Source organism: Electrophorus electricus, chromosome 14, assembly GCF_041902795.1.
Source record: "Electrophorus electricus isolate QZ-2024a chromosome 14, ASM4190279v1, whole genome shotgun sequence".
Classification (NCBI taxonomy): domain Eukaryota; kingdom Metazoa; phylum Chordata; class Actinopteri; order Gymnotiformes; family Gymnotidae; genus Electrophorus; species Electrophorus electricus.
Genome location: NC_137510.1, coordinates 1,756,375 through 1,782,500, shown reverse-complemented (window position 1 = coordinate 1,782,500; position 26,126 = coordinate 1,756,375). Strand labels below are relative to the sequence as shown.

General features: G+C 46.4%; 3 protein-coding genes across 11 annotated transcripts in view; 2 read left to right on the top strand and 1 right to left on the bottom strand.

The window, feature by feature from the left end:
- Positions 1-7,256, top strand: part of trpc1 (transient receptor potential cation channel, subfamily C, member 1) — a 48,332-nt gene extending 41,076 nt beyond the window's left edge. For 3 of the 5 annotated variants that reach the window (XM_081696104.1, XM_081696102.1, XM_027017779.3), the window contains exons 9-13: positions 1,722-1,874; positions 5,316-5,506; positions 5,766-5,967; positions 6,298-6,492; positions 6,791-7,256. In XM_081696104.1, the coding sequence (XP_081552230.1) occupies positions 1,722-1,874; positions 5,316-5,506; positions 5,766-5,967; positions 6,298-6,492; positions 6,791-7,018 (969 nt within the window). In that variant the 3' untranslated portion in view covers positions 7,019-7,256. The remainder of the gene's footprint in view (positions 1-1,721; positions 1,875-5,315; positions 5,507-5,765; positions 5,968-6,297; positions 6,493-6,790) is intronic. The other 2 variants (XM_081696103.1, XM_081696105.1) reach the window with 1 other exon arrangement.
- A 1,703-nt stretch (positions 7,257-8,959) lies between these two features.
- pcolce2b (procollagen C-endopeptidase enhancer 2b) lies at positions 8,960-17,166 on the bottom strand. Of its 2 annotated transcripts, XM_027017781.3 has the most exons (9): positions 16,883-17,164; positions 16,477-16,585; positions 15,024-15,279; positions 13,396-13,520; positions 13,076-13,212; positions 12,806-12,969; positions 11,204-11,287; positions 9,961-10,128; positions 8,960-9,409 (listed from the first exon to the last, which is right to left on the bottom strand). In XM_027017781.3, the coding sequence occupies exons 1-9, from the start codon at positions 17,005-17,007 to the stop codon at positions 9,279-9,281; spliced, it is 1,299 nt and encodes a 432-aa protein (XP_026873582.3). In that variant the 5' UTR covers positions 17,008-17,164; the 3' UTR covers positions 8,960-9,278. The 2 variants fall into 2 exon arrangements, with proteins under 2 accessions (XP_026873582.3, XP_035386787.1); XM_035530894.2 differs by lacking the exon at positions 16,477-16,585 and having other exon boundaries at positions 16,883-17,166.
- Positions 17,167-18,474: 1,308 nt separating this feature from the next.
- On the top strand, positions 18,475-25,944 carry mastl (microtubule associated serine/threonine kinase-like). Of its 4 annotated transcripts, none has more exons than XM_081696882.1 (13): positions 18,475-18,991; positions 19,168-19,305; positions 19,420-19,559; positions 19,654-19,742; positions 19,876-19,982; positions 20,104-20,260; positions 20,379-20,548; positions 21,094-22,269; positions 22,507-22,648; positions 22,937-22,954; positions 24,147-24,260; positions 24,431-24,532; positions 25,106-25,944. In XM_081696882.1, exons 1-13 carry the CDS (start codon positions 18,830-18,832, stop codon positions 25,261-25,263), a joined length of 2,673 nt encoding a protein of 890 aa, XP_081553008.1. In that variant the 5' UTR covers positions 18,475-18,829; the 3' UTR covers positions 25,264-25,944. The 4 variants fall into 4 exon arrangements, with proteins under 4 accessions (XP_081553008.1, XP_026873564.2, XP_081553009.1 ...); XM_027017763.3 differs by having other exon boundaries at positions 20,101-20,260; positions 25,106-25,943; XM_081696883.1 differs by lacking the exon at positions 22,937-22,954 and having other exon boundaries at positions 25,106-25,943.
- Positions 25,945-26,126: the final 182 nt, after the last annotated feature.

Genomic DNA, 26,126 nt, shown 5'->3' with positions numbered 1-26,126 from the left:
CTCAAGTTGTACTCAGTCACTAATTGTGATCAAGGTGTCAGCTAAATGAAATAACGATTGTGTTAACCTCAGTGGCTGAGACTAGGTGACATCCTGTATCCCTCTGCAGTGTGGTGGGTGTGTGTCCTGTATTCTGTGGGAAGTCTGGGAGGTATCTTTTCATCTGAACCAGAAGCAGCTCTGTGTCTCCACTCTTGTGCTGGAATGGGGCTCCTTCTGGGATCTGAAGTCTGTCTGCTGTGAGTTGGGTGCTCTGGCTCTTTGCTCCAGTGGCCAGCGTGTTTATTCAGATATAAATCATCTCCAAAGAAGGACCTTCATACATAAACTTTTAAAGGTCTTAACATGGGTGTTCTCTGGCCTTCAGAGGCAAAGACCACCTAAGCAGCTGGTCACTAAAAGAGACATATATAGCACTCCATTTACATTTCTGCCCTGTTACGAAAAGGTGGTAGCGACCTCCTCCAGAATTGAGTCCTGGCGTTATCTAGAGTCTGCTCCAGTTATGGTGTATATCTAGAAGAGAGGCAGACCATGCCAGTGTGTACTCTCGTTTCAGAGGCCCTCTTACACAAACACACACAATCAGAGCATGAACTTTATAATACCTAACAGATCGATTATAAGCTTTGTTTATAAAATGCACTGTATAAATAAACCTCACCTCACCTCGCCTCACCTCGCCTCGGATGCTGGCTGCAAAAATATCACTTGTCATCAGCTCCCTAAGAATGATGTAACCTGTGATCTGTAAGTGCGGCGCTCCCGTGGTGCGTGGCTGTACAATCCTGACTGAATAAAGACAGTTCCAGGCTTCTGGGTCACTGCGGAGCACAGGATGTTGCTAGCTTTCACCATCAAAGATCCGCCGATCAATAAATCTAACATCTACATTTAATTTGGTTTCGGGTGGAAGGATGACTGGTGGTAATGTTGCATCTCGTCCTATTAGGGCGGTAAGCAAATAGAAGTGAGTGGAAATAGTCCAGGATACTGCAGCTCGTGTTTATCATTGGTTTTTATGTCACTTCACAGGTGTGTTTATCTTCTTGGGCAGGAGCACAGGTGTGTTTATCCTATTGTGCAGGAGCACAGGTGTGTTTATCCTATTGGACAGGAGCACATGTGTGTTTATCTTATTGGACAGGTATGTTTATCTTATTCGACAGGAGAACAGATGTGTTTATCTTACTGGACAGGTATGTTTATCTTATTGGACAGGAGCACAGGTGTGTTTAGCTTATTGAGAAGGAGCACAGGTGTGTTTATCACTCTGGAATGACTGAGAGGTTTAGGTCCCCTGGAGAGTGAGAGAGAAAGAAATTCATGACAATAATTACATTTCATTTATATTTTATACATTTAATTTAAACATATAATTCAAATGGTTTACAAGGTGCTTCACATGACTGATAAAACAAGGTAAACTACAGTAAAGAGAAAAATTCAGAAAAGGCAAAAGCTGATTAGTTGACGGTTAGGTAGTTCTCTGTGCGGCACTCCACATGACACAGTCCTGTCTTCTCCAATCGGTTGCGTGGTCCCTGCTCTAGAGCAGAAAGGAACTCTTTGTCCCGACTGACTGCACATTTGCCATCAAGGCCCTGGAGTCCCCGGTGCCGTTTCTGCACTCTAAATAGGATTCATAGGTGGCCATCGTAAATGTGCTGTAAACTCCGCACACAGAAACAAGAGCGTGTCGGCTGTGTGTGTCGTTTCAGTTCGATAACGGGGACATGGAGAAGGAACGCAAAGACTGGGACGCGTCTCACCCCATCCTGGTGGCGGAGGGGCTCTTTGCGTTCGCCAACGTGCTGAGCTACCTGCGACTTTTCTTCATGTACACCACCAGCTCAGTCCTCGGGCCATTACAGGTGAACCCCAGCACCTGTGCATACGTGCACATGAACACACACACACACACACACACACACACACACGTCTTTGCGCGCAGCTGAACTCCAGCACCCGTGCATATATGCGCATGAACACACGCGCACGTCTCTGTGTGCAGGTGAACCCCAGCACCCAACTGCTACGTTTCTGCTCTCAGATATAGTGGAGTGCAACTAGTCCCCTTAAACAACTCTTCTGCATTGCTCTCTTCAGACCTCTGACATGCATTCCCATTTGTCTCGGGCAGTGTATATTGACAAATCTGTGCAGTTAGTTCTGCACTGCAGTATTTCGTAGTCAGGCATCCAGAATATGATTTATATAATCTAGAATATCACGTATATAATGTAGTGGTTTGGGAGTGGTAAAAGATGTCAGCCTTGTGCAGCAGATCTACGCAGTGTTGTTGCTTGTCGATCAGTGTTCCTTCCATATACCTAATTATCACAGTCCATCGATAGCGCTCTTCATCCACAATAACAGGCCAGAGGAAAAGTCTCCTCCTTTCAGTGCTGGTTTGATTATGTAATTCCCAAAGGCTCAATAGCAAACTGGATTTCAGAGAGTGCTCTCCTTCTATCTTGTACAAATCAATGCACTGGGTCATTTTATGCAACCCTGCCCACCCCACCATTGTTTTCTTCTGAGTTTTTCTTACTCTCTGCCAGTTCTGCGTCTGTTCATTTGCCTCTCTGGCTCATATGTGTGAAATACCACTTAAGCTTGGAGTGCTGTTCCACTTTATGTGGATTTGTTGCAGAAAATCTCTCACTGTGTAGGCCGACACACAGGCTTCAAAACCTGCCAAACAGGCTTCTCTCTCTCTCTGCCTCCGTCTCTCTCTCTCTCTCTCTCTCTCTCTCTCTCTACCTCCGTCTCTCTCTCTCTCTCTCTGCCTCTGTCCCTCTCTCTTTCTCTCCATCTGTCTCTCTCCCCCCCTCCATAGTTGAGTCCCTCTACAACTGTGGCAAACCTATTACATGAAGTGTTATGAGGGCATCTACTCTCATGAGTGTTTGCAGACTGATTTTAACCTCGTCGCTGTTGGTGGATGCTGTGTTATTGTAGAACAGCCCCTCAGGGTTACAGCTGATGAGTGTGTGTGCCTTTCTGTGCTCTCTCTGTCCACGCACGCACACACACACACACACACACACACACACACCAGGCAATAGGGCACGGAACGATACTCAAAAATATGGAAGGAGTCTCTCTCTCTCACACACACACACATTTTCTTTCCCACATGCACAGTGACATGACAAAGATCATAATTTATTCATTACTAGATGTGGCGTCATGTGACTACGGTAATCTTTTTAAACTGTATCCTGTTTATTAACTAAGATTGCTGGGCACTGGCTCAGCAGCCTATCAGACACCTGTTAATGGAACAGGCTTAGCTGGGCATAAGTTAGGCCGTGAACCCATAAGTTAGACTATGAGCCCATAAGTTAGGCCGTGAACCCATATGTTAGACTATGAGCCCATAAGTTAGGCCATGAACCCATAAGTTAGACTATGAGTCCATAAGTTAGGCCGTGAACCCATAAGTTAGACTATGAGCCCATAAGTTAGGCCGTGAACCCATAAGTTAGACTATGAGCCCATAAGTTAGGCCGTGAACCCATAAGTTAGACTATGAGCCCATAAGTTAGGCCGTGAACCCATAAGTTAGACTATGAGCCCATAAGTTAGGCCGTGAACCCATAAGTTAGACTATGAGCCCATAAGTTAGGCCGTGAACCCATAAGTTAGACTATGAGCCCATAAGTTAGGCCGTGAACCCATAAGTTAGACTATGAGCCCATAAGTTAGGCCGTGAACCCATAAGTTAGACTATGAGCCCATAAGTTAGGCCGTGAACCCATAAGTTAGACTATGAGCCCATAAGTTAGGCCGTGAACCCATAAGTTAGACTATGAGCCCATAAGTTAGACTATGAGCCCATAAGTTAGGCCGTGAACCCATAAGTTAGACTATGAGCCCATAAGTTAGGCCGTGAACCCATAAGTTAGACTATGAGCCCATAAGTTAGGCCGTGAACCCATAAGTTAGACTATGAGCCCATAAGTTAGGCCGTGAACCCATAAGTTAGACTATGAGCCCATAAGTTAGGCCGTGAACCCATAAGTTAGACTATGAGCCCATAAGTTAGGCCGTGAACCCATAAGTTAGACTATGAGCCCATAAATTAGGCCGTGAACCCATAAGTTAGACTATGAGCCCATAAGTTAGGCCGTGAACCCATAAGTTAGACTATGCACCCCCCCCACACACACACACACCCCCGCCTGTCTGTGTGCTTCACACTGAATAAGGTTAGTCAGCAGGAAGTACTGTGTCACTTCTGAGTAAGCTACGTGGGTGTCATGCCATGCGCACACACGCATGCGCGCACACACACACATACACACACACACACGCACACACACACACACACACACATATACACGCACGCGCACACGCACACAGGAGGGCAGAAGCTGAACTCTCATGCTCGCTGTTTAAATGCTGAGGGGGGATGGGTGTTTGTGCAGCCGATGACATCAGCACGCTTCATGGAGAATGTGAGGTCTTTCCCCCTGTGGATTTCAGCACGGCTGTCTGGGCCACGTGGAGTCCAGCGGGCAGCTGCCCAGAAACATCCGCCACTGGTGAATTGCGCCACCATGTGTTACACACCAGGCAAATCCAGACTCTGGATAACTTCATCCGCGCTCAGGAGCCCAAGAATTTCCTGCGTGTGTCAGACCGCGAGGGCTGCGATCTAGATAGCACCGAGCGGCAGAGCAAGCCCTCATTACTGCTTTTGTCCTGGGTTGCGTGTGTCTATTTTTAAATCTGCTGCTAGTGCCTAAGAAAAGAGAAGGTAGAAGGTAGAAATAGTCTCTCCGGCGGATTAACCGATGTTTACCTGAGTAGAGTGGGAGGGCGCGGACAGAGGGTGTCGTCTGTCACACGTATGGAAGCAAGATAGTCCCGACATGGACATGTTTACATTTCAGCTATTATTTGCTCGGTCCACTTGGGGCAGACACTCCCAAAATAAGTAGATGCACAACTGTAATAAACACCAGCCCACAGACAGCTGCTCTCAAAGTTGACATTCTTCAAAAACACAGCTCCAGAAGAACCCTAAAAAAAGAAACGGTCATTAAAGTGTAAACAGCTTGGTGAGCATCTCCCGGGTAGTGTGAAAAAGGCAAGCACCCATACACTGGGTTAGTGTGTGTCTGAAAGCAGCAGACGTGTGGTTGCAGGTTCCCTGCAAAGCTGTAAACACCTTCAAATGGGTCATGAACATCAACAGACTGAGCGATGGACTGTGTCTATGAGTGAATTGTCCAACCAAATAAAATGTTTAAAATGTGTGTGTGTGTGTGTGTGTGTGTGTGTGTGTGTGTGTGGGGTGGTAGATCTCCATGGGTCAGATGCTGCAGGAGTTTGGGAAGTTCCTGGGCCTGTTCCTCCTGGTTCTTTTCTCCTTCACCATCGGACTGACTCAGCTGTATGGAAAAGACAAGAAGGACCCATCCAAGACCAAGGACGACAACAAAAACTGCGAGGGGATCTTCTGTCAGGAGCAGAACAACAACGCCTTCCACACGTAACCGCCATCTTCCTGTTCCCACACTCTTCTGTCAATGCCCTCCTCAGATGTCCCGGTTTCCAGCCAGTTCCTCTCGCATGCTGAATCTGTTCTGAGTCCTGTGGGGCACTCTGGCTCAAACCAAAGCTCTGAACGTTTTGGGGGTTTTTTTGTTACATTTTTTTTGGACTCTGAACCGATAATCTGACGTTATTACGCTCGTCTTAAACGTGTGTGAAGAGTCTCTTCAGGAAATCTTTGCCCGTCTTGCGTCCAGGTTCATGGGAACGTGTTATGCTCTCTTCTGGTACATCTTCTCCCTGGCACACGTGGCGCTGTTTGTCACCCGGATCAGCCACACGGAGGAGCTGCGCTCGTTCGTGGGTGCCCTCATCATCGGCACGTACAACATCGTCGTGGTGATTGTCCTCACCAAGCTCCTGGTAGCCATGCTGCATAAGAGCTTTAGGCAGATCGCGGTAAGTGAGAAGCCACCTATTAGCATAATGAAATTTGCATAATGGTAATTGGTGACTGTTTGCTTATATTGATTGTTGGCAAAATACACATTTTGGAAGGAACTATTCCTTTAATGACTTAAATGAGTACTTAAATGAAAATGGTAATGTGCTTAATGGTGGGGAAGAGTTATGCAAATGAGATCACGCTAACTGGGTCATGACACTTTTCCAGTTTTAGCCAAGCTAGCGTCTTTGAGCAAAGCGTTCCAGGAAAACCCAGGTGCGCCTGTTACTTGCCTCACCATCGCGTCCAGTGTTGTGTTTTGACTTCCCTGCACCTCCTCCCAGAACCACGAGGATAAGGAGTGGAAGTTTGCACGGGCCAAGCTCTGGCTCAGCTACTTCGATGACAAATGCACGCTGCCTCCTCCCCTCAACATCCTCCCCTCCCCGAAGACACTTTGTTACCTGGTGACCAGCCTGAGCAAATGGATCTGTTCACACACCTCCACAGGCAAGGTCAAGAGACAGAACAGCCTGAAGGTTGGTGCCACTCAGCACAGCGCAAACCTCCTGTTTATACCGGACACTTCACAGTGCACGAGAGATAGTGTGTGCTGGTCAGCAATGAGCTCTCTCCGAGAGGGAGCTAAAGAAATCTTAGGCTGTTCTGCTGTGTTCTTGTTCTTTTAACTTAAAAGTCTTGTTTCCTATTTTCTGCATAACATTTTCTACATGTTGTAGCATTTGACGGGTGATTTCATCCAGCCTTCCATGTTTCCTTCGTAGGCATTTCTCTGATGTTTTTTGTTTGTTTTTGTTTTTGTGTTGTGTTTTGCAGGAGTGGCGGAACCTGAAGCAGAAGAGGGATGAGAACTACCAGAAGATCATGTGCTGCCTGGTGCACCGCTACCTGACGTCCACGCGTCAAAAGATGCAGAGCACAGACCAAGCCACGGTGGAGAACCTCAATGACCTGCGGCAGGACCTCTCCAAGTTCCGTAACGAGATGCGGGACCTGCTGGGCTTTCGCACCTCCAAGTACGCCATGTTCTACCCCAGAAGCTGAGCGTCCTCCTCGCTGGCCCGCAATCCTTCCTCCTCCTCTTCCTCTCACTTCAAAAGACGCAGGGAGGCTGTGAAGTCCTGGGTTTCTACTGGAGTTCTACTATAGTATATTTCTTCTATACACCAAAGCCTCCTGATTCAAAAACTTATGTAGTATTCTTCCATCCCACTTGTTTTCTAAAAGTGTTGTTCTATTTGACAAAAGAATCCAATAAAGATTTATGAAAAAAAAAAAAAAAAGCTTGGCTTTTTGTCAAGTGTCCGATATGATAAATAACTGATGCATTACAGGAACTGGAGGGGCGGTCCAGAGGTGTCCGGAGAGCTGACTCACCTCCTGCTGTGGCCAGGCACAAGCTAACGGCCATCAGACAGACGTGAAATACTTGAAACATGACTGGGGGTGTAAGCAGGCCAACGCGCTACTCTGACCCTTAGCCCTCTGTGCCTGTATTTATGCTTCATTACTTCTGCCGTGGCTGGGTCTGTCGTAGTTACGCAGGAAAACAGATGTAACAGAAATGATGTTCAAAGAAACAATACTTTATATGACCGAAACGTTTTATCAGCAACAAAAGAGGTAAACGTTTTTAGAAGAAATATTTTCTAGTAGATGAGATTAGATAGGGATGAAATAATAGCCTAGAGATTCCATAACTAATGTTTTATGTGTTTAATGTATTGGTTAAGCTCCTGGTCTCTTTAGTATCGCCTACAACCGTTCTGCTCAGCTAGCAAGGTAAACCTGATAACTACACACATTTCTATTTATTTTAAACTTACAATGGTATACACAAAATGTTTATAATGAGGGGAAGAGAAAACATAAATAAATATGGACTAGATTAAGAATTAGATTCTCTCAAAACATTTTTTATAAATTAACACTGACGATCAAGAATCTGTTTTATATGAAAAATATTTAGAATACTTGTTTAAGCTTAGATCTTTTTATTACAAACATTTGAAGTCAATCTTTAGGCATTTAAATCCTCTCGAACAAACATGGGGTTTCACTGTGTTCAGACTGAGACACAGTCCTGTATAATGAAATGTGGAGAGATGTTGCCATTACTGCGCCTGTGCCGCCACAGTGCGTCATTTCAAAACACCAAATTCTTGAATGTTCTCCACACTTCGTGACATCTGCCTCTTATAACCGAGCCTCTTGGCTACGTTTGCAAGCGATATTTTTTCTGCAGTCTCAGAAAAATAAAACTGTTCTACGTTAACTGTGTGCTCCCCCTGCGCCATACTGGAGCAGAAGCAGACGCCCCAGGGTAGGAGCAACTGCGAAAGTTGGCCTGCATCGTATTTCTGAGGCTGCAAATTTGTTTGACACAGATGTTGAAGCCTGAGCCTGGATTGCCCAATCTTATCTTAAGAAGATCACTTTTAAAGAAGACATATTTTCTATCCTCCAACAGTTCCCTCAGGAACATGTTGCTGGTTATTCCTCCAAAACAGAGAGAGAGAGAGAGAGAGAGAGAGAGAGAGAGAGAGAGAGAGAGAGGGAGAGAGGGAGAGAGAGAGAGTGTGAGAGAGAGAGAGTGTGTGTGTGTGAGAGAGAGAGAGAGAGAGAGAGTGAGAGAGAGAGAGAGAGAGTGTGTGTGTGAGAGAGAGAGAGAGAGAGAGAGTGTGAGAGAGAGAGAGTGTGAGAGAGGGAGAGAGAGAGAGAGCGAGAGAGAGAGAGAGAGAGGGAGAGAGAGAGAGAGAGAGAGTGTGAGAGGGAGAGAGAGAGAGAGAGAGAGTGTGAGAGAGGGAGAGAGAGGGAGAGAGAGAGAGAGTGAGAGAGGGAGAGAGAGAGAGAGAGTGTGTGAGAGAGGGAGAGAGAGAGAGAGTGTGAGAGAGAGAGAGAGAGAGAGAGAGAGAGAGAGAGTGGTCAAGGGTTGGAGACAGAAGAGACTCCAACAGTAGGGATTTTACAGTTCTTTGCCCAGCCAGTGGAGCAGACATAACGCAGGGTGAAGGTTGTTTTTTTTCAAAACCATTCCTTCCCATATAGAGGAGGGTGGACTCAGAGGAAATTCCAGAACTTTCACGTCATCTGTGCTGATTCATGTCTGCCCGTTTCCAACTAGCAGAAAATGAGCAGTGGACAGAGCTCTAAGCGGCCCGCCCCCTGCACCTCATCAGATTACTTAGCCTGGGGGGGATGTCTTCATCAGTGTCTTCAAGGAAGGTGAACGGTTGCAAGTCTCAGGAGGCTGTGAAGTGAGAGAGTAGGGGTTGGCTGGGTGGGGGAATCGGGGGGCCGTGGTTCAGCACCTCTGGTTCTTTAGCGTGTTGAACACTCTCTGGTCCTTTGCCTTGAAGGGCGTGACGAAGTGGTGTGGGCTGACCATGCCGCGCCCCTCCTCATTTGTCTGACCCATGAAGATGTAGTTCAGACCTAACGACACCACACAGAAAGAGCCTGACTGCAGCGACACACACGTCAGCGCCCCAGTTCACTCGCACGCCACAGGTTTATATGCAAGGGGTCGAAGGCCATAAAGACATGGCGGTCGAATACTCTGCCTAGTAACAAGCCAAGTTCTTTTCTGATGGTCCATATTTTGATGGGGAGTGGCGCTGTTTACCTTGTCATGGTAGCATTCTTTATTTGATGAGCTCGTTGAGGTGAGCTCAGAACCATGTGCTAGAGAGCAGGGACCTGCCATGGCATGCAGTACTGTCTACTCCTGTCGGACGTCAGGGCAAAAGGCCTGCTGCTATTCACGCAAACCTGTGTGCATTGAATTTAACTGGCGACGGAGAAGCTGGACTGCCAGGCGAAATTCACCCGACGTCTGCGTGCATCCTGTTACAGATGTGTCACAGACACTGGCTCTGAGACCGAGCGCTATGGTCACTGTGTTTGCAGCAGATATAGAGAGGTTCCCTGTTCATTTCACTGCCTGTATAATGAGGGTTACAGAGGCACCCGCACTGCACACTCACCTCGCCGGACTGATGGGCATTTCTTGCACAGGATGGTGATCTTGGCACTCATGGTCTTGCCTGCCTGTTGGATGGCGAGGCTGCCCTCTTTGTAGACGCTGATGATGGAGACAGTGGTGTGCAGACTCCTCCTGCGGATCATGGCGCTGATAACCGTTCCTGTGATAACTGAGAGACCAATAAGGATCCACACAGTGTTGTTATAAACAGTGATGAACTGTATCAATTGTAGCAAATCATTTTAAAGTACCGAGAGAAAACAAACTACTTATACTGTTGGTTTGCATTTCCATTTTCAGCATTGGGCAGGCGCCCTTCACCAAAGCAACTTACAGATATTCTTATGTCTCCTCGTCATCACATTTCATACAATAAAACTGTTGGAAACAGTTGACCATTTGAGTCCAAAAGGCCAGAGGCTGGAGTTTCTGTCCTCGCCTGAGCTATTTGTGAAATTTGTGTAATTTTCCACCACTTCTCAACACACAAATCCAAGTAAACTCGGCAAGAAATCATAATGAAATCTCCGCCAGTCTTTGTAAACATCTCCCTGGATACGAACATTACCAAGCTGTTCCGACCAAGGCGACCGCGGCATGTTGAATCGGCACTTCTGTTTCCAGCATGAGATTGCAGTGTCCACACACCCGGCCACTGTTCAGAGCTGCAGAGGCTCTGAACGACGCTTTTCAGACACGCCGAGACAAACCGCCAGGCCCGAGATAGCGTGGCAGCGGGAGAGGCATGAAAATGCAGACTTGTTTCAGGAGCTGTGATTTCTGGGAAACGGTTTTCTGTGTTTTTCCATCCCATCACTACCCTAAAGCTCCGCACTGTGAGTGTGTACGTGAGTTTGTGTAAGCACATGTTTGTGTGTGTGCACGTTTGTGGGCATGTATCTGTGTGCTTGTGTGTGTACAGTTGTGTGCATGTGTGAGTGTGTGTGTGTGCGCGTGTGTGTTTGTGTGAGAACATGTTTGTGTGTGTGCACGTTTGTGGGCATGTATCTGTGTGTATGTGTACGATTGTGTGCATGTATGCGCACACGTGTGTGTGCGTGCATGTGTGAGTGTGTGCGTGCGTGCATGTGTTTGTGTGAGCACGTTTGTATGCATGTATCTGTGTGCATGTGTGTGTGTGTACGATTGTGTGCATGTATGCGCGCATGTGTATGTGTGCATGTATGTGTGCACGTGTGTGTGTGTGTACATGTGTGTGAGCACATGCATGCGTGCACGCTTACCAAAGTTGCTGGAGCAGTAATGGCTCTCTGGGGTTCCCTTGCGATTGCACTTCTGTTGACACAGTGCTGCAGAATACCTCAAAGCTGAAAGGCACAGGTTAGCATTGCCGTTAGCATCCGTCTCACTGCGCCGCAACACTTCAGGAAAGCTCTGCTCTTTATATCTCTGTTGGTTCTTTAGTTTTCATGCTGCACCGTGCTTATGAATACTAAACTTCACATTTTAGGGAACCGTAACAAAATCTTTTCAAATGTTTTTCGGTCTGGTTGGCTTGGTTGTTCAGAAAACAATGGAAGGACTGTTTGAATGTTATTTGTGTCTCTGTAAAGAAGGAAGAAAAGCAGACACATTTAACAAATTTAATAGAATATGACACCAATGAGGGAGGCAGACAAGCCAAAGCAATCTCTCAGCTTCAGTGGTCGATTGAAACGGCTTTATCGATACATGATGCCAATGCCAATATTTACCGAGCAGGGAGGATGACAGCTGATATAAAATGCTGATATATTGTTGTTGGCGTTTTTGCAGCTTCTAAAATATGTAAATTAATAGTAATAACAAATGAGACACAAAATTGCTGAATGTTAAAAATGAACATTGTTAATGAACAATGCCCATTATCTCAAAATGGCAATGAATCAGCCGATTAATCTACCGACAGATTAACTGGTTGACCACTGCTTAGACTGGTGTAGAGAGGTCAGATTAAATTAAAAAAACAATCAAATGGCTAAGGGACATTCAATATTTGTTACATGCCATCCTGTACTAAATGTCCAAGTGAGAGGTAAAAGATCTCTCTCTCTCTCTCTCTCTCTCTCTCTCTCTCTCTCTCTCTCTCTCTCTCTCTCTCTCTCTCTCTCTCTCTCTCTCTCTCTCTCTCTCTCTCTCTCTCTCTCTCTCTCTCTCTCTCTCTCTCCCGAGAGAACTCCACCTCAGTACCACAACTCACCAAACGCGCACGCACACACACACACACATACACATACATACACATACATACACACACACATACACACACATATACACACACACATATACGCACACACAGTACATCATCCGTCCATACACACACATACATACACATACATACACATACACACACACACATACACACACATACACACACACATACCCTCACATATACACACACACAGCAGTACATCATCAGTCCATACACACACATACATACACATACATACACATACACACACACACACATACACACACATATACACACCCACACAGCAGTACATCATCAGTCCAAAACATCACATGAAATGGGTCAAACATATGGTGGGTGTGGGTGTGTGCACATTTGTGTGTGCATGTGTATGTGTGCATGTGTTCATGTGTGCGCGCGCGAGTTTGTGTGCCTGCAGCAGATGTGCAAAGATTATGACAATCTGCTAAAAGTGAAATGTCAAGCAAGGGTGCCAGACAAACTGTTCAGTCTGGACAATGCGGTTCATGTTAGTGCATTAGAGTGTGACGCTGTCTGTGTCTGCCCGCTCACGGCCCCCTTTCTCAGACACTCTGGAGATAAGCCGGAACAAAGCCCAAGCAGACTCAAAAGAGCCAGAGAGCTCAGTGCTTACATAGAGGCCTGGTGGTGGGGAGCTGTGTGGTTGTAGATGGAGGCGTCGTGGTGCTGGGGAACTTCCGTGGCCTGAACTTGTAGTGACCGATGAAGCCGTCCGCCGTCAGACTGAGGTCCGAGAGAAACTGGATGAAAAGCTGATTGCCCTCAGAGAACACTGGCCTGGAACACACACACACACCTTTGAGGTAGTGACTCTGTTGTTCTTAAACTTACTGTGGATTTAACACTGTCTGTGTGTTGCAGGATTTATTAGTTGTGTTCTTACGCAGGTGGGCTGTCCCCACAGTATTTTCCAATTCTCTTGGCATCGTTGATTTCTCCACCATTAAAAATAGCCACGTAGTCATAGCGGCAATAGTTGTCTCTTTCCACATCAAACTTCTCAAATTTCACCTCTATAATCTGTAAAAATGCCACAAAAAACCCCACACAAACACAACATATGGCCATGCCAACAAGCCACTCAATAAAACACCATTCAAAGAGTTAATTATACATGTAAACAACAACTTCACATTAAGTCAAACAGATTGTAGACAAACTGCATCTCACACGATGAGATGAATGAACAGGGAAAAGTGTCACCTGGTTCTTCGGTGCGACTATGTGCCAAGAACACGTGACCCCTGCTGGGTAGTCCTTCTCTGGCCAGTTGGGGGTTTTAAACGTTCCCGATGGCTTTGTCAGTCTCCCTCCACAATACTGTTCCCCTGCAGAAATACATGCAAATAAAGATACAGTCCTGGTAGACCAGCGTTACCACAACCAAGTCACGTGACCACAGCTAGTACGGTAGGATTAAGTATGAGATCACTGTACCCTAATGACAAGGTCTGCTGTTGATGGAGCTACCATTTACAGGATATAATAAGCACCTCTCGTGTGCTGGGAAACGATAAATATTTTTAGTACTGTAAGGATCTGGGCACTGGGACCCTGCAATATGTTGTGGAAAAGGGACACCAGATGCAGGAGACATGATTAAACATCAGAGTGGGGCAGAACCCGTAACCACACTTACTCCAGAAACCACCAGGGCTTTGAAGACGCCTTCATCTCCAGATCCTCAGACCTACCGGCTGTGCTGCTCAGGACCACATGGCATTCCACGTGAGCTCAGGATTAGTGTGCTAAACCCGTGACCTTGAACAGTGTGTGTGTTACAGTATGACAGTGTGTGTTGAACCCATGACCTTGAACAGTGTGTGTTACAGTATGACAGTGTGTGCTAAACCCATGACCTTGAACAGTGTGTGTTACAGTATGACAGTATGTGTGTTGAACCCATGACCTTGAACAGTGTATGTGATTGGTATGACAGTGTGTGTTTTGAACCCATGACCTTGAACAGTGTGTGTTACAGTATGACAGTGTGTGTTGAACCCATGACCTTGAACAGTGTGTGTTACAGTATGACAGTGTGTGTTGAACCCATGACCTGGCTGACACCTTTCTCTACCTGTTCTACCAGATGAACTGTGTAATAAAACGACACATTTTCAAGTAAAGGTGTAATAGGTGTAATAGACAACTGACATCAAAAATGGAAATAATTTAAAAAATTGCTGGATGACATTAAATGTGGCAGTAATGGAAGGATTTAAGTCCTTCAGAAAGTGTAAGATTTTGTTTCTCTAACTCGCCTTCTTCCCCCACATGGTACAGAGCGCGGCGCACATCTGTACATCTATGGACAGAGACAGAAGCGAAAATGGGGGAAGAACCCCAACCATTAAAATTCCAGCTGCCTCATAGCAGCCTGGCAGATGTCTGGTCACTCTTAAATAAGCCACAGCAACTCCGGGGCTCCGACCGGCCTCTGTAACATCAGCACAAAAAAAAAAAAAAAAACGATCCTTGAGAAATTCCACGTCATACTGTGAAATCCACAGTGAGGAAAAGAGTCCCCAGAGAAAGTGGCCATGCTGAACAAGCAGACAAAACTGTCCTTTCACTGCCCTCGGGACTCCCATAAAGGTTTCACGAGCAGTATTAAAGATACGTTATAATCCTGAGTGTTTATCCAGAAACCAGAAAGCTCGCCCTCCTCCTCACCCGGCCAAAACTGACAATTTGGACATAAAAAGTACATTTTTTCATATTTTCATTTATGACATATTGGCAGATGCTCTTATCCAGAGTGACTCACATATTTATCACATACTGCAACCTCAGATCTACAGGGCCTGGATGCATCCTTGGTGTAGACTCACCTCGCTCGTGAGGGTGAGCGGCTGAGAAGACTGCCAGAAAGCCACTGCCAGCAGTGTTGGCATCAGACACCATCTGAAGAAGCATCTTGTTGCCCGTGGAAACAAGGGCGCCCGGCCGGAACGTCCCGCAGAAACGGCCCAGGCGCTGCCCGTTGACGTGGCCGTTATAAACATCTACGTAATCATAACGGCACAGGTTGTCGCTTTCTAGATCGAGGAACTGGAAGTTGAGAACCACCACCTTGCCCTCCCGCACCTGTAAGAGTCACATGGTTGTAGAGTCAGGACTTGGTATATCCACAGGAGCCCGAGTACACGTGAACAAATGTCAAACCCAAACCTTAACACGTTTTAACCGAAAATACTTATCGGCACTCGAACAACTCCAGTGGCCCTCTACCCAGCAGTGTCTGAACAAATGTGCTTCTCTTTGGCCGACAGCCAAATATAAATGAATAGGCTACAGTGGTAGGCTTGTAGTTTTGTAGTTTTATCTTAAATTTTAAAAGGCCGTAATGTTCACGCGTCCGTGCCACGACGCAGCAAACGCTCGCGCACTGTAGTAAATGCCCGACGTAAACAACTTTGTTGGCACGAGAGCGCACGTTCACGAGAATGGGGAATTTTGCGTAATTGGCGTCCCACAAAACACTTCGTGTTCTTCTCTTCTCGTGCGCGTGTAGTTCATCAATGTGCAGTGCGATGCTCAAACGAACAGCGTTCAAACTCCAGATCATTAAAGGGAAACATTACAGCAGTGGTTTAACTAGAAGCTGTCAAAGCTAAAAGAAGGCAAAGGTTGCTCGCGTTTAAGCAATGCACAGAAATAAAGATGTGGTTTGATATTACACTTGATCCCAAAAAAATAATTTTTTAAATGTCTGTCCAAATCAAGTTCGGCACAGGACTAACAGGGTAGAGACGCACGAGAGAAGCACGTGATGGGCGAGCTGCGCTACCGGACTCTCCAGCGGAAAATGTGCATCTGGCCCGCTACTGTTAACGCCGCGAGCTAAAAAAGACATGCGTGAATCTGAATCGAAGATGAATGAATCCCTTTGTAAAGAGCCACGTACACCATCCTAGCGCGCCAGGCTTTAACGGATCGGATTATATTGTCGCTATTTAGATCGAAAAGTCAAATCACTGCCGCACTGGCCCGTACACCAAGTTTAATTGAAATATTCAAATACATTCATATATGCAGATTTCCTTCTATTATCAATCTTCATATTGCATGAAAATTCCCCATAGTCGTTTTCTCGTAGGGGTTTGGTTACAGTGAGCACTCATCATTTTTATATCCGTACCTAATAGTCTACATGCGAGCACATTGGCGAGTGAGACAAGTTCTCCTGATTTACTCGATTGTGTCCGCACGTCCGACATAAGCACGAACGTGTCGGCGAGACCCCTGTAACGCGTGATTGTGCTGGCGCGAACGCCCACTTACTGCGATTTTCCACGCGCATCTGGTGTTTGCAGGGTACACTCCCGGATATCCCTGGCTACCGATCACTCCCGCATCTGCCGTCATATTTCCCCCGCATCCGAAAGGCTGCCTGGGAATAAACATTGCGGCCTGGTGTTAAAAAGAAATCCGTACGGTGGGCTACACGTTTAATAGAGCGCCCGCTTCGTAGAGACCACCTGCACTGTTATTCATCTATTCATCAAACCAGTACTCAGAAATGCACAGCGCCGCAGCGCACCGACGCGCAAGCCAGAATCTTGGAGAATATAAGGCGCTATTTCTGAAGTGAGCGCGCACGAAGGTCTGTCTGCACCATGCACGGCGATGCTCCCGGTTGCTGAGCTGCAAGCCCCGGGTTCGCCTGCAGAAACGGAGGGTAACTCACCTCCTTTCTGACTGAGCGCAAGCACCGTTGGTCCACAGCAGACACCAAGCGCAAAGGGCGCCGAAGACTCTCCACATTGTGCATCCAGCGCACCAGGCGGTTTGCCTTCCTGCGTGCAGCGGCATACGAGGCCGTGCTCCGGCACTTCGCGAGCGGGAAAAAAAAAAAAACAACAACCAAAAATTATCCCGAAGTTCCAAACGGGAAGAAGCGCGAGCCGAGGCGGATGCGTGGCGCTGTGGGACGGAGCTGCCGCAGACCCCTTTTACGCAAACCGGGGATCAAAGACACGTGGGACAGGACGGAGGAGGAGGAGGAGGCGTCTCGTGCACCTCCCCGCGACATCAACACCTGGCAGAAACTTGAATGTTGCAACTTGGAATGTTGTGAATCAAATCCGATCCACTGCGGACTGATGTGTCCTACACACACTCGACAGAGGACAAACAGATGTGGCTGTAATGTAAAGAACAGCTTCGTGTAAGACAGTTTAAGGCAGCTTCATGATATAGCATATTTGGACTTTATTTTATTTTCAGATATCTCCATCAAAAGCAACTTGTAAAGCCACTATTGCCCCGGCTTTCTGAAACGTCATGCATTTTGATTCCACTTGCCAGCAGGTTACTAACGAATCGATTCTGAGCATAACTTCAGAATGGGCATCGTTACTGGCATCTGTTTCTTCATAGCAATCTAGCCACACGCTGACCACTCCAACACTGTTATTTGGACACCTATTAGCTTATAGAGCGATGATAAAGGTTTTTTAGCCCCATCTAGTGGTTGAATCAGTGATATCCACATCGCTACTCCAATTTCATAAGAATTTATTTCTTAACACAGAATGCATTCTGCATTTTCATCTTAAACGGGACCTGGGGTTTTTCAACAGTGCTTTGCGACAAAGACGAATAATCGCTATTTTACTTCAAGTTCAAGTTCAAGAGGTTTTATTGTAATTTCAGCTATATACAAGTACACAACAAAAACGAGACAATGTTCCTCCAGGACCATGGTGCAACATAAAAACAACAGTGCAACAGACAACATGCTACACAAATGCAAACAGTCCAATATAGTGCAATATACTTATCTTTGACTTAGAATATATGAATTATAATGATTAGGCTACAGCATTGACATTAGGAATTGTGTTTTAGAATTGTAAAAGTATAAATCAATCAAATTGAAATCAATTAAATTATAAATGGGAGGTTGAAATATACTGGTTCACAAGAATAACTAGCCAATTTCTTTATTGTGATAAATATTCTTATATATGTAATAATTGAACATTTGGACTGTGTAACTAGTTATTGCGTTTAGCTCTCGGTAGTCTGCCCTTCTCATTTAAAACACTAGAGGGCGCCATGCCAAAACACAAATCTGACGTTAGTAGTCCAAACGTTTGCCTGATGTAAATAGGAAATATTTCAACACAATTTAATCTTGCACCTCCAAAAAAACGTCTACTTTGGAGAAAGCGAAATGTAAATGTTCAGTTATCTTCTGCGGCATGAAATCTGATGCACAACAGAGTTTTGTTCTTAACATCGATAGTTGTCCATGTCTATGGCGAGTCCTGGTCTGCTCATCGCTAAGACCCCAAACAAGGTGCGCGGTTCAAAATTTGAAAACAGTGTTTGTCCACTTGGGGGTTTAGGAGGGTTAGGCGGGTTTAAACGGGTTTAAGAGGGTTTAAACCTGCCGATGAGCGTGGGAAGTCCGGCAGGAGGTTTACCGTCCACAGTGGCATCGACGAGAGACTATGACAGACGAGTTTGACTGGAGTTTGGGTTTGTTTTGTTTTTCCAACATGCGAGTCGCTGACTAACGTTCATTGCATTAATGAAAGGTAAAGAAAGCCGAAGGATATATGAGTTAAGGTGAGAAGAGAACTAACTGATTAGGTAACTCATCCCCCGGCGAAGCGAGGAGTCCGCGATGGAAGCGCACGGAGCCTCACCTGGGATCAGGTGCGCGGTCCAGGTGCCCAGAGCGCCCTGTATCGACGACTTTGTGGTGGTGAAGCCCGTCAGCCGTGGAGCATTTGGAAAAGTCTTCCTGGCCAGGAAGAAGAGCAACTCAAAGCTGTACGCTATAAAGGTAAGGATGTTCCTCATCAGGAGAAGATTGATCGGTCATGGTTTTTGCTGACATGATTTCTTTAGCATTTGCGTTATTAGGGTATGTGCTTGTTGAGAGAGCTCTTATGAAGAGATTTATGAACACAGCTCTCAGACAGTGTGGCGGATCAGAGTGGTGGTGTGTTTTTTCTCAAGGTGGTGAAGAAGGCTGACATGGTGGATAAGAACATGACTGATCAGATGCGGGCCGAGAGAGACGCGCTGGCCCTCAGCAAAAGCCCATTCGTCGTGCATTTGTATTACTCTCTTCAGACGGCAAGCAAGGTGTATCTGGTACGTCGAGGCAGACACTGCACTTAAACATCCACGGGAGCACGGGTTTAAACTCTGTCGTTCACGATATGCCGAAAAGAGAGTTAAGTACTTGCGGCATGTTTGTCTTCTAAGGTTATGGAGTACCTCATTGGTGGAGACGTGAAGTCGCTGCTCCACATCTATGGCTACTTTGATGAGGACATGTCGATAAAATACATTTCGGAGGTGGCTCTAGCATTGGATTACCTGCACCGACATGCAATTATTCACAGGTACTTGTTCCTTGCTATAAGAACGTAGTAGGTAATCGCGCGTGTGTGTGGGTTAATGGAACCCCAGTAATCAGAAATATGCCTTATTTCTCAGAGATCTGAAACCTGACAACATGCTCATCTCCAACGAAGGCCACATTAAACTAACCGACTTCGGCCTCTCCAAAGTGAAGCTCGACCGAGGTAGGCTGCCACACGCAGTTTCAGAACTGCGGGGTGTAACTCGAGTGTCCAGACATGTGCAGTCACTCTGTTTGTTCTTCTGTTACTCCTTGAAGCTTTGTCCAGTAGAAATATATACGTTCATATTCTCCAGAATTGAATCTCATGGATATACTGACGACACCCTCCTTGGCAAAACCAAATAAAGATTACTCCAGGACACCGGGTCAGGTCTTGTCCTTGATAAGCTCCCTAGGTCTTGTGAGTATAACAACAGTCTTGTGTCTGAACACACAATGTGCTGTAGAGTTTGTACGGGTGCCTGTTCTGTCAGTGGACCACCTGAAGAATCGCATGTGCGCTGTCTTTTTTTGTCTAGAAGAACACTCCGGCGATGGACAGGAAGCGTGTCAGCAGTGCCCTGGCCAGCCCCAGATCCTGTCAGAAGGCTGATCAGAGCAAGGGTTCCTTCTGCTCCCCTCTGCTGGCGAGAAAAAGGGAACTCTTGCATTCACCCAGCTGTCCCTCCCGCGCCCTCGGTATTCCACCACGTGACCGATGTGTTGCCTGACTTCTAACCTCTGACCTGTTGGAGCACGCTGAGCGGTGTTCCACCTACGAGTTTTTGTTTTCAGTGAACTCTGTGCTCTGTTTCAGGAGCCAACAGCGTCTTCAGTCCAAGCGCGCTGGCTAAAAGCCTGACGCCGAGGCTGCTGAAATCCAGGAAGCGGTTCGAGGCGTTAAGTGCGGGCAGCGCCCACTCCGGGCTATTGCGGTCCACCACTGACTCTGAGAGCTGCATCAGCCCCCTGTGGGAGGACGAGGGGGTAAGCAGGCTTACATGAACAACAGTGCATACCCTAAAACGTCCTACTGTGATAAATACCAAATAAGAGCCAACAAAGTCCGGTCAGTATGTTGCTTACTTGCTAAATGGCACCCTCTAGCTTCTGGTCCTAGTTAGTCATCCTAGCATTTACATTTACATTTACATTTATGGCATTTAGCAGATGCTCTTATCCAGAGCAACTCACAAAAGTGCTTTGTCATTTACTCATAGAATATATCCAAGTATAGTACAGTAGGTTAGAATTAAACATGCCAATGAACTAGAATACTGTAGAATACAGGGATGAATGCTGATACCTACTAGTGCATTGTTTTGTGTGTTGTCTTGTTTGGATTTGGGGTGGTATGTAACATTTTCTCCATATCTGAAGTCATGAATAGTAGAAAAGGTACGTTCCTTTCAATCGCCTTTTCCTTTTGTCTTAAGTTATCAAACTCCTTTTTTTTTTTTTTTTGACAAAATATTCTTTTGTAAATAATAATGTTTGAGAGAAACATTGAGGAGAATTTTATGCATTTACAGAAGTTTGAAAGTGACAAGAACCTCCTGCCCCCAAATGGAGAGGATGTCGTACTCAAGGCTGACCAGAAGCCTCCTGCTTCCGGAAGAAAAACGCCCATTAAAATACCGTTTCCAGGAAAGAAGACTCCGCTGAGGCCCCTTCACAACCTGGATCCGAGGTCTTGGTCTCCTTATGAAGAACACCTGGTACCAGTGGACCTTAGAAATGCCACATCAGATATTCAGTCGGGAAAACACCTTCACTTTACTGAAGCTGATGACCTTGTCAGTTCTAAGGCTAAGATTCCTCATGAACTGCAACTTGGGAACATTGGCACAAAGCTTGAGAGCAGAGTGTGCCGCTCTCAGGAGAAGGTGTCTGGCCTGAAGCCAAGCACCTCGGCGAAACGCCAGTTCGCAGAGGTTGATAAGAGTCCAGAGCAAGCTGATGTCCAAGCCAAGAAGACTAACGTTCAGTACAGGCGGGGTTTTCCCATTCCAAGTGATCACGCGGAAGCCCATACAGGTCTGACCAGAATTTTCTCCACCGTTGACTTGGGAAGTGAGGGAGCACTGTGGAAAAAGGCAGGTCTGCTGGAGGGGGTTGGCCCTAAACAATCCAGCCCCACCAACGTGGCCAAGAATCTCCTGTGTGAGCTGGACGAGCCTGCTGAGACCGGCAGTGCCGCTGGAGGGTCCAGCTTTGCCTCCTCGCCTGGTGCCGACCGAGAGCTGAGGAGAAGTGTCAGCCTGGACTCGGACAACTCAGTCAACGAACTGTCCGCGATCGTGACTACGCCCCCTCCGCGTCAGCCCAAACCTCTGCCAGCGGAGGAGCTGAGCAAAAATGAGGTATCCACTGCGGTCCCGCGGCAAGCAGAGGCCGTCGAGACGCCGGCGTCCTGCAAGTGGCTCGGGCCGGATGGTGGCGGGGCGCCACTGGACTGCTCGGTGCTGGGGCAGCCCGCTGTTCACTCCAGCAGCATGGTCCTGTCGCCCCTGTTCCTCAAGCCCCGCAACGTGGTGGCGTTCAGAAGCTACTGCAGCTCCATCAACCGCTCCGCCAGCTCCTGCTGCTCCCGCCTCAGCCTGGCCTCCGTGGAGGCCATGGACGTGTCCAGCTCCTTCAACAGCGCCTCCACGGCTGTCACCCCCGTGCAGAGGAAGAGGTCTAGTCTCGTCAGCTCCCTTTACCAGGTAGACTAGGACAGAACAGATGGTCAAAGAGAACTCACGCAACAGCTATACTAGTTCAATCAAACTTTGGCTTAGATGCTAGTGAAACCATCAATGTTGCTTTCCTAGATTGTTTGGTATTTGGGAGGTCTACAGATCTTGAAACCCTCCACCACCTCCGCTGCCCTGTCCTGTCGCAGAACGGGCCCATATTTTTGTCTTTTTGAAAATGTAACGTGTGATTTCTGTGTCTCTCAGACTCCACAGCCGATGACCTTGTCTCATACCCCTTATCGAACACCCAAGAGTGTCCGCAGAGGTCGGGAGCCGGTAGAGGGCGCCTCCATACTAGGGACCCCTGACTATTTGGCTCCAGAACTTTTACTGGGCAAAAACCACGGTAAGAAGAGAGAGAACGAACTGTCTGATGTTAGCTTGGATCAGTTTAAAGGTGCATTGTTCTGGTAGCTGCAAAACAAACTGTCCTAATTATACTGTCTCCAGGCTAGCTCTGCCGCAGCAATGTGTGCTGTGGATGGTTGCATAATAACAGTAATGGTAGTCATTTATATTTTTAAGAGCACATATTGTACATTTTGATATGAAGATCGGGCAGATTCCTAAGGTCAGACGTTTGCCTGCCGTGTTGGTCTGAATGGTTTCTTCATTGGTCCCTGTGTTTGTGCAGGCTCTGTGTGTCGGTGTGGTGAGTATGTCCCAAGTCTCTGTCTACTGCCCATCTCTTCCCTCGGTGCGTTGGTGCATGAGCAGGTTGTCTCAGTAAGGGCGATTCTTTATCCAGAAGGCCTACCTCCGGCTAATAACCGACTAAGTGCTAACGCTAGCTGACCCCTGCCAACATCCACATGCTGCGATGAGGGTGTAGCTTGGTGGTAACAAGTATTCTTGTGACAAGTATGGAGGGGAAATGGTTGGCTGACGTCAGCTGGTTAATGGCTTCCTGGACTGGCTCTGCTTGGTTTGGCATTCTAACTGCTGCAGTCATGCTCTTTGAACTTGGGAACTATGGAATAATCCACTGGAAGGCTTGTTGTCAGAAATTGGAAATCAAAGTCTGTGTACAGTTGACTACCTATCGAGATTAGTTCATTAACTGGCTGTGGTGTGTTATGATGGAATAATAGGACCAGCTGTGGTGACTGGTCGGGGCGTCTGTAAGCGGGTTGATCTTGCTCTTTCGTTGGCGGTGCAGTCGGTTTTGGTGATAATGCAACACCAGCAGACGATGATCCTCGACGGAAGAAACAGGGGCATTTAATCATGAATTAACCCAATGTCTAATGAGGGTTGGGCTACTGATCGGCCTTAGAGGTGTAAGGTGTGTCCTCTTATTAGGACCCGAGTTTGAGTATCAGCACAAGCATGTGTCATGGTACCTCTTTCTTGCTGTTGTTGGGGATATGTGGTGGGTGAAGTTTAGATACTGGCCAGGGACCGGCAACGAGAACCACTGTGGAGGAAAGTCCTGTATACTAGAACTAGGCTTTATAGTCCTTTAGATGTTTGAGTCATAGATCAGTTTTGAATTTTAAATTACTTTCTCTTACTGTGTACGTACCTACTACCTTATTTACCTGGTTTCGACTAACAATGATGAAATGTCTGAAAAATGTGAAATTGTGTCAAATGTAAACCCAATATAAACTTGTCCCAGTTTTTACACTAAGCTAACGAAAAGTTTGAAATTCCATGTCAAATGTAACATGTAAAGCCAACATAAACCCATTATAATCCCAGTTTTTACACCAAGTTAAGGTCAGTGCTTCCTCCACTCTGAAGTCCCATGTGTTCACAGCTGCAGAGTACGTTAATTGTCCCAGTCTAACGTGCTGACTGAAAGGCTCTGTTAACTAAGACTGGTGTTCTCCCCCATGCAGACTTCATGGTGGACTGGTGGGCGCTGGGAGTGTGCCTGTTTGAGTTCTTAACGGGAGTGCCGCCGTTCAACGACGAAACTCCTCAGCTCGTCTTCCAGAACATTCTCAATCGAGGTTCCTGGCTCCCATCTAATCACACAGACCAAGACAACACACAGCACTAACAGCTGGAGGGCTTTTCCACTTCTTTCTCTGATATTTACACACAAAAAAAACTTCATAAGATAGATGTTATGAGTTCTAATAAATCATGACATTCATGAGCTTGACGTCGATGTCCGCAGATATTCCATGGCCGGATGGAGACGAGGAATTGTCCCAGAATTCCAGGAATGCGATTGAGATTCTCCTCACTATGGATGCAAGCAAACGTGCAGGTCTGAAAGGTGAGGATGGGATGCGCTGGATCAAAGAAACACTCCGTTATCGCTCCGTACCAGCTCCATGTGTCCTGTCTTGTCCTTCCTGGACCGCTAATCAGTTTTGATTAGTTCATGTTTATAATCCATACGTTTTGCTTTTGAAACTTCTAGAAATATATATATTTTTTAAAAATGAATACAAATATGAAGCTTTGAAGCAGTTTGAATGGCTAAAACTAGCCAGAAGTGACTTGTTCTTGCGAAGGTAGTCACCTTAATATTATTTTCCAATACTTTTGCTGTTAATAACAGAAGCATGACGGGCAAGATTCAGCTTTCTTTGTTAAGATTGTCCTTGTTATTGCCTGAGGGGACGTTTCTACCTGTTCTACCTTTGGCGATAGGAATTTATCCAAAGACAAATGAACCCTTGGTGCAATGTCTTCGTGAGCATCGCCAGTGCACCCGAACGGTGTAGGCGTTTTAAATTGCCAAGCCTTGCCTTATGTTTCTGAATGCGTATTTGTGTGCCTTTGGCAGTCCGCTGTTGGCGAACGGCGTGTGGATTTAACTTTCACCCCCTGGCTTTTCCTTCAGAGCTGAAACGGCACCCGTTCTTTGTGGGTCTGGACTGGGATCAGCTCCAGAACCAGCCCATGCCCTTCATCCCACAGCCGGACGACGAGACGGACACCTCGTACTTTGAGGCGAGGAACACTGCCCAACACCTGGCTATGTCCGGCTTCAGCCTGTGACTCGGACACACACGCGCGCATGTTCAGGCCCACGCAGAAGTGTGCGGACGGTCACGTGACACATGGGTCATGCACGTTAGAGACTGCTGATGCAATCACTACCAAGCTATAATCTTTACTCCTGTAGAATCTCTCGTTCGTAAATTTTCTCAACGCGTCGCAGTTTCAGTTCGGATCACTCGCGAGTCAGTTAGTGACTGATCCTAAAGCACTGATCAGTGTGAAATCTGCAAGCTTGTGGAGGAAAAGAACTAATACCTTTTACGAAATCAGTTTTTATCTAATATGCATGTGTGCACATTAAAGGTCGTGAAAACGGTGCTCAGTGTTGCGTCGTGGCCTTGTTCCTCAGGTCAAGGTCACAGTGCCAGACTTGCTACAGCTCTTAAGTTTTATCTCCGCTGGGGTGTGGGGGTGAAACCCCACTGTTATAACGCTACTGGATGGATCAGAAGGTAACAGTGCGTGAAGGAACTCGAGTCTTTCAGATAAGATGGTTACTGTTTAATGTCTCCAATTTTTTATGTACTTTAGTCAATCCTGTTTCATGGTCTATTTATGCATTTAAATAATGTGTGGGAAGGGATAAAAAAAATACATTTTATGATGACCTTTTACTGTGTGTCAGGTGAAAAATATTACATTATATATGTTTAAATAAAAATATTGGTATCTCAGTATTTGGGCCAATGCTCTTTATGTATTAATAAATCTTTCAAATGTCACAATTCTTTAGTCAGCCAAATATTCCGCATTAGAGTAGTAAGGGGATATTTGACAATCTATGCTCAACATTTTGGGACTATAACTTCAGCAGCCATGCTATGAATAATGTAAATATGGTTTCTTGATCCTAAAAATGT